At 52.7% G+C, this 13,119-nt stretch overlaps 1 protein-coding gene across 1 annotated transcript in view; it reads right to left on the reverse strand.

Moving 5' to 3' along the window:
- Nucleotides 1-10,926: 10,926 nt before the first annotated feature.
- LOC128829340 (acid-sensing ion channel 2-like) overlaps nt 10,927-13,119 on the reverse strand; it is a 58,591-nt gene continuing 56,398 nt past the window's right edge. The window contains exons 2-3 of the mRNA XM_054014721.1: nt 12,147-12,280; nt 10,927-11,035 (exon numbers count right to left, since the gene is read on the reverse strand). Coding sequence (XP_053870696.1) covers nt 10,927-11,035; nt 12,147-12,280 — 243 coding nt within the window. The remainder of the gene's footprint in view (nt 11,036-12,146; nt 12,281-13,119) is intronic.

Consider the following 13,119-nt stretch of genomic DNA (forward strand, 5'->3'; position numbering starts at 1 on the left):
CAGGGAATGCGCTGTAGCTTTGCAGGGAGCTGCGGGGATGAGTCAAGGCCCCAGCCAGCAACCTCTGGGGCGCCTATTACATAAAGGCGGGGGCGGGCGGCACAGTCAGGGATCGCAGTCGAGCCCACAGTTGATTAGCTGCGTCTTTGTGTTTACACGCAGCAGCTGCTGGGGCGTCTGACGGCCATTCTGGAGCCTGGCGCTTCATTCATCCTCCCCCTCCACAATCCCGCGCCTCACGGGTTAGATGCCACCTGTGCTCCTCTCCCTTCGCCCAGCACAGCGATCGCCTGGCCTGTGGGCTCAGATATCACCTCCCCTCTGGCAGATTACCGGCTGGGTTGTTGTTGCTGCGTGGTTTTGGATGGAAATATCAGCCACAGCAAGATGGACCCGGGTCTGCCTCAGACACAGTGCGAAAGTCCCCCTTGCGGCCGAACGTCCTCCAAACGGGAGGGGATGCGCGTTGCCATTCAGAGACTGGAACGGCCCCTTCCGTGGAAGGTGGATGTGGGCCAGGCAGCTAAATTTCTGCTGATCAGTGGGGTGCTCCGGGATCGAGATGGGAGACGTGTGCTCTAAGCCTCCAGGATCCCACCAGGGACTGAAAGTCATCCCCCCTGTTCAGAGTCCCCCCAAGCAACCGTCTCCATCCAGACTGGCCTCCGCTTCCACCGCTCCACCAGGCAGCTGGTTCTAAGCGGCGTTCTCAGGAGACAGCCCTGACGCTCCTCTCCAGGGCTGCACCTCTACACCTTCGTCGGTGAGGTCAGAATCAGGCCTGACTCTGGACTGCAGAGGAGAAGACTCTTGGGCCAGCAGTGGAACGATTTAAGGCCATCTCCACCAGCTCTTTGCCCCTGCGGGTACACTGGTCTGTTATACTGCCAAAGTGCTGCTGGTGCAATTTACACCGTATCGCTTATTCCAGTCCCCCTGTGCAAAATAAGCGATACCAGTGTAGCTGCAGCGTCCCTAGCGGCATTTGCTGGCACAGCTACGCCGGTACACGGCTGCACCCCCCTGACCGACATGGCTACGCCAGCAGAACTCGGCAGCATGGCCACGGCCTAAGGGAGACCCCGAAGAGGGGGCCCATGGCAGGATGAGCAGAGGGAGAGGGGCTCACCGTGGTTTTAAGCACAAGGAGTCAGCAACCTCCCCAGGGTCCTCGCTTCCTGAAGCTTAGGGCAAACCCTAGATATCTGTCCGTGCACCTTAAACCCAGCTCCTCCGGTGTAAATCTGGAGTCACACTCGCCACTTCCCAAACGTTTGAAAGCTGAGCTCCCTTTTCTGGAAAGTGACTCGACCCCTGCCCGTCGGAACTCTGCCATGTTCTGCTAACGGCCTCCCCCCTCTTAATGTAGCCATCTTCTGTATCCCCCTCTGGGCCAGCCAGTCCTCTACATCCCACCAGGCGAGCACGCGCCACATGTCAGGAAATGCTGACATAACCGGAGCGACTCCAGATCGGAATGTGAGCCAGAATTTGCAAAGTGCTTCGCGATGGGCGTTGCTATAGAAACAGAAGGCACAAGTATTAGCAATTCGCATTCTCCCTGGGGCAGATTTACAAAGGTCTGTGCGGCCTCTGGGTAGAGCACTGGCATGCGAGTCTGGAGACCAGGGCTCTATTCCCAGCTCTGCCACGAGGTGACCTTGGGCAAGACGCTTCCTTGCTCCGTGCCTCAGTTTCCCCATTTTACAAGGATAACTGACCTCTTTTGTAAAGTGCTTTGAGATCTATGGACAGTAAGAGCTAGGTGTTATTATTTAGGCACCTAGTGGGATTCACAAAAGCACCTAACCAGGTTAGGTGCCCAGCTCCCACTGAAAGCCAATGTGTATTAGGTGCCTAATTCTCTCAGGATTTTTTGCAAATTCCCCTAGGCACCTAAATCCCTTTGTAAACCTATCCCTAAGGTAACAGCCCAGTCAGGGGGCCTAGCACTGAGCGAGAATTGCAAAGGGGCCAAACAGTTTGTGGGCAGGAGTCTGAAAATACACTGAAGATCTCCAGCCCCACTTGTATTCTGGACTCTGCCTTCCCTGTCACGTTCTTACTGCACAGACGGGGCTCTGGTTTTAAGTGACAGGTGTTCCTGAGAGCTACTGGAATAGAGTTGCCCACTGCACCAATTACAGCAGCATTGTCCAGCCCAGGGAGATGATCCTGTCTGAAGAGGTTTCCTTCAGGGACTCGGTGATTTTATGTGTTCTGAAGTGTTTTTAAATTGCGGTCAAACAGCTCCATAGAATCGCTAGCTGCTTCCTGAGAACAATGCAGACTTGCAGCCCAGTCCTCCCCTCTGCTCGTCTCTAGTGTAACCGACACACAGCCATCATGGACTACAAGATTGTCACTATGGGGCACCCCTTAGCTATTTGGAGCTTCACGGTTGTTTTGTGTACTGCATGCTGGGTAATAACAGGAGAAGGTGCCATGCTTGTAAAACTACAGTGGCCCTTTACTAAGCGTACTCTTTACAGAGGTGCTGCAACTGCAGCCAGCAGTCCAGCCATGTGCACACAGACTGACTTCCTGGTGCCTCCTCCAAACTATTTCCTCCAGCAACCTGTGCTCCTCCCTCCACGTTCGCACAGGGTGCTACAAAGGTGGCAATGGGATCAAAACTCAGACCCTCCTGCTCCAAAAGCGTAAGCCCCACCCACTTGGGCCAACAGGGAATCTCTCTCAAGTGTAGCGGGTCTATGACACACACTTGACCTGTTTTGTTTTCATTGTTTTTTAAGGCCAGCAGGGAGGGCGTTGGGCTCTTCCCCTCCTGCCAAACACAGACTCTCTGCTGGGATGGACTGGCCATGAGCCCCCCACCCACCCAAAAGAGTGGGTCTTGGACTTAATACATCATTGAGATGGATCGGGCAGTTTCCACTTCTTGAAATGATTGTCTCAGGCTCTCTGCAGACTCAGGCACTGCCTCAGTTATACTCAGAGCAGTTTCCTCCCTTCTCTGAGCAATTGTCTCAGGCTCTCGGCAGACACAGGCAGGCGCTGCTGCATCACTGACACTCAGGCCATGTTTCCAAGCACGTCTTCCCAACCAGGCAGGCTAGCAACTTTCTTTTTCTCAAAAGTGAACACTCCCTGGCCAGCCGTCATGCACACATACACTTTCACCCTGGCAGCATCCGGCCCAGTGGGTACTTGCAAACGAAGCATTTGACCATGACAGCCTGCAGCCCCTCGTTAACCTACGTCACTGCTGCAGCCACTCTCCTTTATGACAAGGATACAGGACAAAGCTAATGCGAAGCATTTTTGACTATCAGGATCCAGACATGCCAGGGAGAGAACAGGGGGGCTGAACCCCAAAGAATAAGCAATTGAGTCAACCAGTTGTATACAGTGTTACTGGGTATAAATATGAATATCAAGTGAGGTCTTTTATGAAAGTGTACCATGTTCTCCACTTGATGGTCATGAGGCAATGTGCATCCAGGTTATGGCTGTGAACGTGAACATGTATAATATTTGATGAACATTGTACCCCTAAACGGTGGTGCAACTCTAGCCCCACCTCACACAACAGGGGCTGAAGCAATCAGGCAGGGAGGGGCACCTCCCAAGCTAGTTATGGACACGAAACCAACTTCAAGCACCAGCCAGCCTGGGGGACAGGACGGTGGGCCACTGAAGTGAATGGAAAGGCCTTGAAATGGAAAAGAAAACCCCAGTTTTGGAACACTGAGAAAGGAGGAGTTTCCCCCACGCTGAATCACCATGAGTCATCATGCTAGGAGGAAGAGGAAAGACAGAGAGAGAGAAAAAAACCTTTAAAAATCAGGCTTGGGTTTGAGGTTTTTTCTCTGGAAACTGAGGGCCTGCATCTAAGCAAAGGGCTGTCCATGAAACCCTGGGCCCATTCTAGAACAGAGGGAACCTGTTCAGAGGCAATAGATGACTTGTATTGGAAAAGGGAATTTAGCTCATAGAGCCTGAGATTGTTTGTTTTCTGTGTCACTTGGCAGGGTTTGCTTTTCCTTCCTATTTCCTCTTTGAATCTTTGGTTTGTCTAGTATCTTCCCCCCAACTAGGTCTCTGGGGTGCAGACTGTGTGGAGCGAGTGGGCCAAAGATAGTTGGGCCCAGATTTCACTCCTTCAGGGATGAGGAACCAGGGGGAGAAAATTGGAGTGTCTGGTTGCTAAGAACTTGGGGAGATGGATTTGAGGTGACTTGGGACCAGAGGGGCTAGTGGGGTCAGCCTGCAAGAAATAACTGAAGGGAGTTGGACGCCTACAAGGCAGGCGGTGACAAGAACCCCTGACTGGTCTGAGGGATCCCCAAAACATCACAGCATTCTCCATGCTGAAACGCGGAACTGGTGGTGTGAGTTCCGCTGCTTAAGTCCACTGGTGCAGTATCTCATGAGGCGAGAGCTGGGTTCTGCACGACCCGGGACCTGCCTTATTTACATAGTATCTTGCATTGCATCCCAGAAATGCCACCAACTCTGCGCTAGGCCCAGAGCACGGGTACAAGCTGCTGGAGGAGAGAAACTCCCCGTAAGAAAAGGACCATCTGTCTCCATGGCCAGCTGAAGTTCTCAGGCCACCAGGATAGATATTGAGGTGTAGCCTTTAAAGATCTTGTGTGAAATCCGGCTCGATGAACCACGGGAAAACTCCCACTGACTTCACTGGGGCCAGGATTTCACCCCTAGCCTCTATCTTTGTATGTGTGTTTTCCTCAGATGAAGTGAGTGGCTTTACTGCTCGTGCATGTGAATGTTGAGCTGCACTTGTTAGAGACACTACCGTGTGGGTCCGGGATGTACAATTTTCCTGTATCCAGCTCTGCAGTGCACAGCTTCCCCTGCTATTCCACCTTCCCCCTTCTCTGGCGCCTCTGTCCTCGCTAGTCCAATCCTGGGACCTTCCCCACCTCCCTGACAGTTTTGCTGAGGAATGTCTGTCCCAACCCACGGCAGCGGCCCCTGATATTTCAACCGTGCCCTGTCTCCCTTGACCTAAAAAAATGGCGCTACTGATGCACCTCCATCCTTGCCTGTCAGCGCCTGAGCCGAAAGCCTGTCTGGGGCAGGGCTCTGAGCCCCGCTAAAGCGTGTGGTGATTTTTTAGCATTATTAAACAAAGCCTGAGGGAAAGGGGATTCAAACCCAACTCCAAAGAGGCATCTCGTCAACCCCTGAGCGCCGCCGTCTTTAACGTCCCTGCCCTGGCGCTGTGGCTCTTTAGTTTCCAATCACAGAGCTGCCGTGGAATTCATCGTTTCAAGGTGGAATGAGATAAACACAGGGTGTCTGCTTGGCCAAGCGTGTCGCATTCTCTGCAAGCTCAAAGCACCCTTCACCTTTCAGGGGGACGGGGTCCGGGCAGGGGTGCCGTGCGCTGGCCGAGGCTGCGGGGAGGCGATTGTCATGCATGCAATGCAGCATCTGGGAGATATATCTCTGAGTGAAATATCGATTCGAAGGAGCGTCTCTCTATGGAAGGTTGTATTTTCAAGTTCATTTGTTCTGCCATATTTCACATGCAGACTGAGTGAGTGGCCCAGTTCATCCGAGCAAACCGTGCACATTAGCCATTTCATCCCTTTTATTATTTGCTGTTGTCAGGCTCTGTCGCTTTGCTTGCATTTGTGCACGCAACGGTGAGAAAATGGGTATCAAAGCTAGCTGGGGAGGGGACCAGCGGCAACCACAAAGATGCCCAAACTCTGACGAGACGCTCGGCCCAGTTTCCAGATCAAAGGTTTGGAGGAGTTTGCTGAATATTATGAATTCTACCCTGGAGGGAGAGTAAAACACGAGCTAGTGGATAGCGTACCAGATGGTGCATCAGCGAGCATGTGATCCTGCCTCCACGCCTGGCTTGCTGTGTGACCATTAAGCAAAGCACTTAGCCCATCTCTACCTCAGTTTCTTCAGCAGCAAAACCAGGGTAATGATACTTTTCCTAAGTGCTCTGAAGTAGAGCTGGCTGGGACATTTCTGACTCAGTAAATTTCACGAAAATATGCTGTTTGGGCCCTGCCAAAATGTTTCCCATTTGTGACAAGGTTTGAGCAAGATGCTTTCTAGCCTAGAGCTTAGGGTGCTGACTTGGGATGCAGAAGGCCATATTCAACTCCCTGCTCTGCCGGATCCAGAGTGATATGGCGTGAACAATTATTCTGCATCAGGCAGAGCAGGGTGTGAAATCGGGGTCTTGCACACCCCAGGCTGGACACGTATACACACTTTCTGGCCGTGAAATGCTCAGGGTGTGTCTCCACTTCAAACGGTACAGTAACGGCACTGCACTGCTGTAGCACTTCAGTGTTAGTGTAGACACTACCTACGCCAACAAGAGAGATTTTTTTCCCCTTGGTGTAGGTAATCCACCTCCCCAAGAGACAGTAGCTAGATCGATGGAAGAATTCGTCTTCCATCGACCTTGCGCTGTCTACACCTGGGGTTAGGTCTATGGCGGCCACCTTTCTAATTGCTGGATCTCTGAGGCCCAGCCCACTGCCCCGCCTCTTCTCTTGAGGCCCCGCCCCTTTCTCCCCAAGGCCCCACCCCCTTCATTCGCTTCTGTCCCCGTCTCTCACTGACTGGATCATCTCCAGGAGCCTGCCTGCAGGTAGATGGCGGCCCCAGCTGAGCAGGGGCTGACACGGTACCTTCCTCTCTGCCCCACGGTAACTGGACTTTTGGTTTGGGTTCCATTTAGGGTTGCCAGGCTCCCTTTTAGACTGGACTTTCTGGTAAAAAAAAACAGGGACTTGGCAACCCTAGATGGCACCTGGATATAGAAGCCAAAAACCAGAGTGTCCGGGTAAATCCCGGATGCGCGGCTACCCTGGTTAGGTTGGTACAGCTACGTCTCTCGGGGGGGTGGATTTTTCACACCAAACGATGTAAATTCCTAGTGTAGAGCAGGCCTCAGACTTTGATCCAAAAATGACCATTTTTGACACAATTATGTTTCTGAGAAAAACATTTGAAGGGTTTGGTCCAATGCGGAACAAAAATAAATTTAGAAACCTTGAAAGTTACTTGAAACCAAAACTGTCATCCTCCAGTCCACTCTTCCCTGAGGCCTGCAGACAAGGGTCCGATCCAGCTTCTCCTGAAATTAACAGCGGTCTTCCCATTGACCTCTCTGGGAGGCTGGATCTGGTTCTAAGCGCCCATTTATTAATTATTATTATTATTTATTGTTATTTCAAGTCAGTGGAGAATTTGCTTCTGAATTTTAAGTGGCTTATTCTGAACTGTGAAACCCTTTGAAGCCTGCCCTGTTCACAAGCTGGTTGGGAGGGAGAAAATGCTGCCTCAGGGATGAGCAAAACTCAAATCATGAAGCCAAATTGGCTGAATTCTGAGACGGGCCAAAACCGTTCCCACTCGGATGGAACGGCAGCGTGCACTCACAAGGCACAGGTGTGCATCCCGACACAGGAGGTAAGGCAGGGGAGAGCCAGGCCTGCTAGGGGAGCTGGCAGAGAACTTGGGGTCAGCTTTTTAAAGGGAGTTAGGAGCCAAAAGACCCTTAAAAATCAGGCCTGTGGATTCCACACCCAAGTGAACTCATCAGCCTGCTTTCCGGCAGACCCTTTTAGTACAAAATCTGCCGGAGGCGACTACTCCAGAGCCCCATGTCGTGTTTCTCTTGCTCTTGGTAGGAAGCGAACCCAGGCTCAGAATGAAAGGCCTCTCCTTGCCTCCCCCTGGCAGCTGGTTTTCAATCTGTAATGTTAACACAGGGCTTTGCTGAAGTAGCAATGTCATATCCCCTCCCTGGAGGCTCGCCAGAGCTGCTCTCACACCGTTTTGTCATTACTCTCAGGCTCCCAGGAACAAGTGCCTGCCCCTGTTGGTTCCCCGAGGCTCATTCCCATCTGCTCGGGCGACCCTCTGCCCCCCTCGAAGGCCCCTCGCCATTGCACCTATGTCAATCAGGCACCAAACAAAGCTGGTTTAGCAGGGCAGGCTGCGGAACACAAGCTGAATCCCTGGGACAGCTGGCAGAGAACAGAATTTCAATGGCAGAGCCGTGGCTACATGGCTGCCGTGCCCTGGTGTTCGCAGCTGTGGATGGGAAGGCTGGAGACCTCAGCTGCGAACTGGTGCTTGAGAGCATGAATTTCCAGCTGGGCTTCTCTTTGGGCTGTTCCCAGCTCCATGTCAGCTACTGAACGGGTCAGTCCGGCCGCGAGGTATTTCTCTGATGGTTATTTTTCAAGTCATGAGTAAGAGAAAGGGGAATGTACGGAAGCACGGCATCTTGCCCCAAGCCCTCTGATCATCAGCCCAGTGGCTCGCTCAGAACCTGTCTTTCCAAAGGCTTGGGAGCTGGACTAACTACCGCTGAGGACTCTGTTGCAAGGAGGTTCCCGCGGCACAGGATCCCTTGGGACACAGGTAACCTACTCCTCGCTCCTCTTCTGAGGGTGGTCTGAGTTGCTGCGGGGGAGACTTGGCTGGGTTTATGGTGAGATAACACTGGGGCCCAGAATCCTAAACCCCATTCTGTCTATCTTAGGTACCTATAGAGTTGCCGTCACTGTAGTATTTCTGAATGCCCCATGAGGTACGGAAGTGCTGATATCCCCATTTTCTAGACAGGGCAACTGAGGCCCAGAAAAACAAAGTGATTTACCCAAAGAGTCTGTAGCAAAACGGGGAACGGAAACCAGGTCTCCGATACTAGAAATACCAGCCCTAACCGCTAGACATGCCTTCCCCTCTGCTTCTGTGTTCTTCTCTGCACTACATTTTCTGGAGAACCCATCAGCTGCTGTTGAATGCTCACTAAGCAGGTGAAGAAGGGGCTAATCACGAGACCTTCAGCCCCATCACGTGTGCCCATTACAGCTGCACGTTGCTCCCCCTGTAGGGCCACCACTCGGCTGTAAGCAGAGAATGCCAGCGCTGGTGGCAGACCCGGTCGTCAGTGCGCTTTATTGTCTGGAGCTCGGCCACCATAAAAAACACACACAGAGAGACTGTGTTTGGAATAGAGCTGTGGTTGTTCAGGTCTCAGTGCCCTTCCCACAGCCCCCAGCTTCTGGAATCAAAGCCATTCTCAACTTCTGCCTCAAGAACTTTGCCCTGTGGAGTTTTTTTCTGAGGGATGAAGATGTTTCCTTTTCAAGCGGGGCGTGCCTGGGATGCAGCACCCTGATCAGAGGGGATGGTGTCTCCTACAGCGGGGTAGGGACAGAGTGAGGCTCATTGTCCTGGGAGCCCATGAATCACGGATGGCTTGGAGCTGTCTGAGGATGCCTGCACGTCCTTTCATGAATTTTATAAGCAAACCAAGTCAGGTTACTAGGTGGGTGTTTCTGAGAGAGCCGACTTGCTAGACAGCAACCACAAATCAGACATTTTAAAAAAATTCCTCCTATTTTACGCATGTATGTTCTCTTTCTTTATTTGTATGGAGGGAGACCGAAAAGACCAGGACTATGTATTTTACAGAGGCAATGGACAAGATGGATATATAATGAATGGAACAGAGAAGGCAGACTGGCCGCCTCCATTCACGCTTTCACAAGGACAAGGGCTATTCGGTGACAGCAAAAGGACACAATGTTTAAAACTGAGAACAGGAAACATTTGGTCATTCCAAGCACTCATTGCCACAAGGGATCACTGAGGCCAAGAGGTTGGCAGGATTCAATCCAGGATTGGACATTTATTAGGGATAACAAGAAGACCAAGTAGAGTGACAATAGTGGGGACCTACAGAAAAAACAAGTTTTAAAGAGGGATATAAACCTTCTTGCTATAGGGCATGAGCCAACTTTTAATGGTGAGCGTCAGGAGTAAACCTCCCCCCAGTGACAGATTATCCCATCGCTAACGCTTGCAGGGCTCCTGGGACCTTCCTCTGAAACAGTGGACTGGATAGACCTTGGGTCTGATCCAGACTGGTGATGCCTATGTTGTTTGTGAGGCAGGAAAGGAGATGTTCTCACATAGGGGTTTTGTGATCATCAAATGCAGAAAGGATAAAAACCAGGAGAGACTGTGCAAGGAAGATGGAAGCTTCTCCTGGTGGCAAAGGCTGCATCCTGGAGCCCACTTCTTCCAAGGCATCTCCTCTTGTGTCACCGATGGGCCGCATGGTCTGAAAAAAGCTTCCTCCACCTCGATCTCCATTCCTAATCTCAGTCACAGGGGATGCTGCTGATGAAGGGTCCCACGCATGGTGATCACCACAGTCAATCGCAGGCAAGCTGCTTTCGAATGACAGAGGGGAGGATTTTGTTATCTAGGACGGCCTGCTAGACGCTTCACGGCCACGGTCTCCTCAGATACAGCCTTGGCAAAAAGCAGCATCCAGGAACTCCACGCCTGCGGTCAGGGGAGATGCTCACCTGACCTCAGGATTTCTCCTCCCTGACTCCTGTCTGTTACTGCAGACTCCTTCCAGAGGGCCACAGGACAGAAGCCCCAAACCCCATCGGGGCAAGCACCCGTTCAGGGATGCCTCGTTATGCAGAGTGCATTCACTTCCGCATCCCTCTGTCACAGATGTGTCCTTCAGTCCCCCTGGCTTTTCTGATACGCCAGGGCACAAGTGACAACTGTGGCTCTCCAGGAAGACAATGGGACCACTGCATGCCTGTGCGACCAAAGAAACCCCATGCCCTGGGTGGTGCTGCAGTGCATGCTGGTTACTGTAGAAACCATCAATGGGAAGAAGTCTACTAGTAAACCCTAGTGGGTAAGAATTCAAGCAGCCCAACAGCCAGGAGAGAGAATGTGACCCTGAGATTCTCCTCAGCCTTCATGAGGAGCAGACACTATCTGCGGAAGACCGGGATCCACATCCCATAGTTCCAACCTGCTCGACTCTGCTGCGTGCACGGGACAAGCCACACACCACTGCCCTTGCTGCAGTGAGACCAGGGATTCAGGAGCCACGGGGAAGGACTCAGCCATTCACCCCAAGGCAAACATCACGTTGCTGGAGAACAATTCCTCCCACACGCACTGCAGCGGCAGCACGCTTCCTGAGACACCCGCCACGCCTCCCTCTTCTTCCCCCTCGCTGCAGGCGGAATAATCCAGGCATTGCTGTTACAGCTATCAAGACCAAGTTCGGAGGGAGGCGTTTTAAACAGGCGTGTTTCAGGGTCTGCAATATGTGGGCCCGCAGAACCAGGCTGAGGAAGCATGTTTGCTCCTCTGCCGTCCGTCAACTCGGAGGGAGGTTCCCAGTGGACGTTTCTCTTTTTCCTTCACTCACAGCGTCCAGTATTTCCTGAAGCTGGTCCGGAGGGTCTTGCACTTGGCTTTGGCCCTCTCAAGCATTGACCCAAAGAGCCTGGGGGGTTCTGAGGGCAGGAGACATCCAGAGGATGGACCTGAGATCCTAAATTGGGACTCACGTCCCACCTTTGGAGCATGTGGGCAATGAAACTGTTCCAGAGGAGCTCTCTGATCCCGTCCAGACGGGTCAGCTCATGCCAGATGTTAAACCATCCTGGCCATGAGAAGCTCCCTGTTCTGAGCCCTTTCCTCATGCAGCAACAGACTCTGCTGAGCTGTCTCCTCTCCGCCATCCTTCTAGCCAATGCTTTCTTCTCGGGGAGTAGCCAGGAGCCAATCCATCCTCTCAAGGTTTCTTGATGACTGAGGAGGACCAACTTTCTCCTAGGGCCTGCGCCCAGCATGGGAGCTCACTGTCACCCTCTTAGGGGATGGAACACCCAAGCCCTGGACTGTGGCACATATCGCCCTGCTGCATGGCCGCAGCGTCTAACTGCTCTGCTGGTTTCTCCCATCCAGTGGCAGCTGTGGAGAAAGGAAACACATGACACGGACACATTCCCAGCGCTTCCCATTTCAACCTCCCGTAACGCCTGGCTTTGGGGGATCCACGCCGAAAGGGCAGTCAGTCTCCTTTCCCTGTGGCACAAGCGTTCTGCGGAGGCTTCCCTTCCATCTCTGCTACCCTGACCGCCCCCTTTCCCTCCAGCGCAACAACGTTCAGAAGACTCGGGGCGCCCTTGTTAACCCTCTGCTGTCGAGGCAAAGGTGCGTCCCGGACACTCTATGGAGAGAAAGTCACAGACAGCAACACTTATCTCTTCCTAAGCATATACGTTACCAGCCGCACTCTGGCCTTCTGCCTCCTCTGTGGGCGTTGGGGACCTCACTTATGGACTTCAAGCTGCGGAATGGCTGAACCTTCAGAAGGCAGTGAAGAGATGGGCTGCCGGCTAGTGCTAGCATGGGCTGCAGGAGGGGGTGTGGCTGCTCCTGCCAGGAGCAAAAGCCGCTCTGGGTGGACCTGTTAAGAAAGAGTAAGGCCGGCTGTAAGTAGGCAATTCACCAGGCACCGCACGGCTTACAAACGCAATCAAGATGCTTCTTGCCCACTCACATGCAGAAGGAAGCGCATTATCCTAATGCAAACCCAAGTGGATCAATCTCATTCCCAACCAAATATTTGTCTACACCAGGAATAGAGAGGTGGGTCAGGATAGAATGTCAAATAATTCAAGTCAGTGCTGATTACTTGGTGGGTGGGAGGTAGCCTCTATCAACGGCTGCTCGCTCCCTTTCTACACTACCACAGCTCACCGCGCAGCCTCCGCACCTCCTCCGCGGCCGATGGCTGTGTCCTCCAACGGTTGCAGAGACAGCAGCCCTGCTGGGAAGACAGGCTGTCAGGTCTCTCCAAAGGTTTGCACCACCTGTCCTTGAAGTTCTTGAGGTTTCACGGGGGTGGGGATCTCCAGCCACAATTTGTGCCCACTGCCACACCAAGTCAGACTAAAGATGTCGTGATGCTCATCAACTACCGGACCACAACATGACGTTGGCCCTCCCGCTCTTCTTGCCAGGTTGCTGCCACTGTCCCACTGGGTTGTTGTATATTAGAGACCGTGAAGAAGGTGAAAGGATCCAGGCTGTGCCCAGAACCCCAAGGCACCCTTGACTGCTGGGAATCAAGTCGTCCAGGCGTTGAGGATCAGTTGGAGCAAATGAGAGGGGAGTTGAGGGAGCGAGTGGCTGTCCCTGCAAAAAAAAGTGGGATCTTGTCTCAGACGTCTAATGGTGGATCCATAGCATGGTCTGGAGCGGTGAAGTTGGCTTCAGTGTGTGTCTCTGCCAACACCGCCCGCC

This window comes from Malaclemys terrapin, chromosome 25 (assembly GCF_027887155.1).
Source record: "Malaclemys terrapin pileata isolate rMalTer1 chromosome 25, rMalTer1.hap1, whole genome shotgun sequence".
NCBI lineage: Eukaryota > Metazoa > Chordata > Testudines > Emydidae > Malaclemys > Malaclemys terrapin.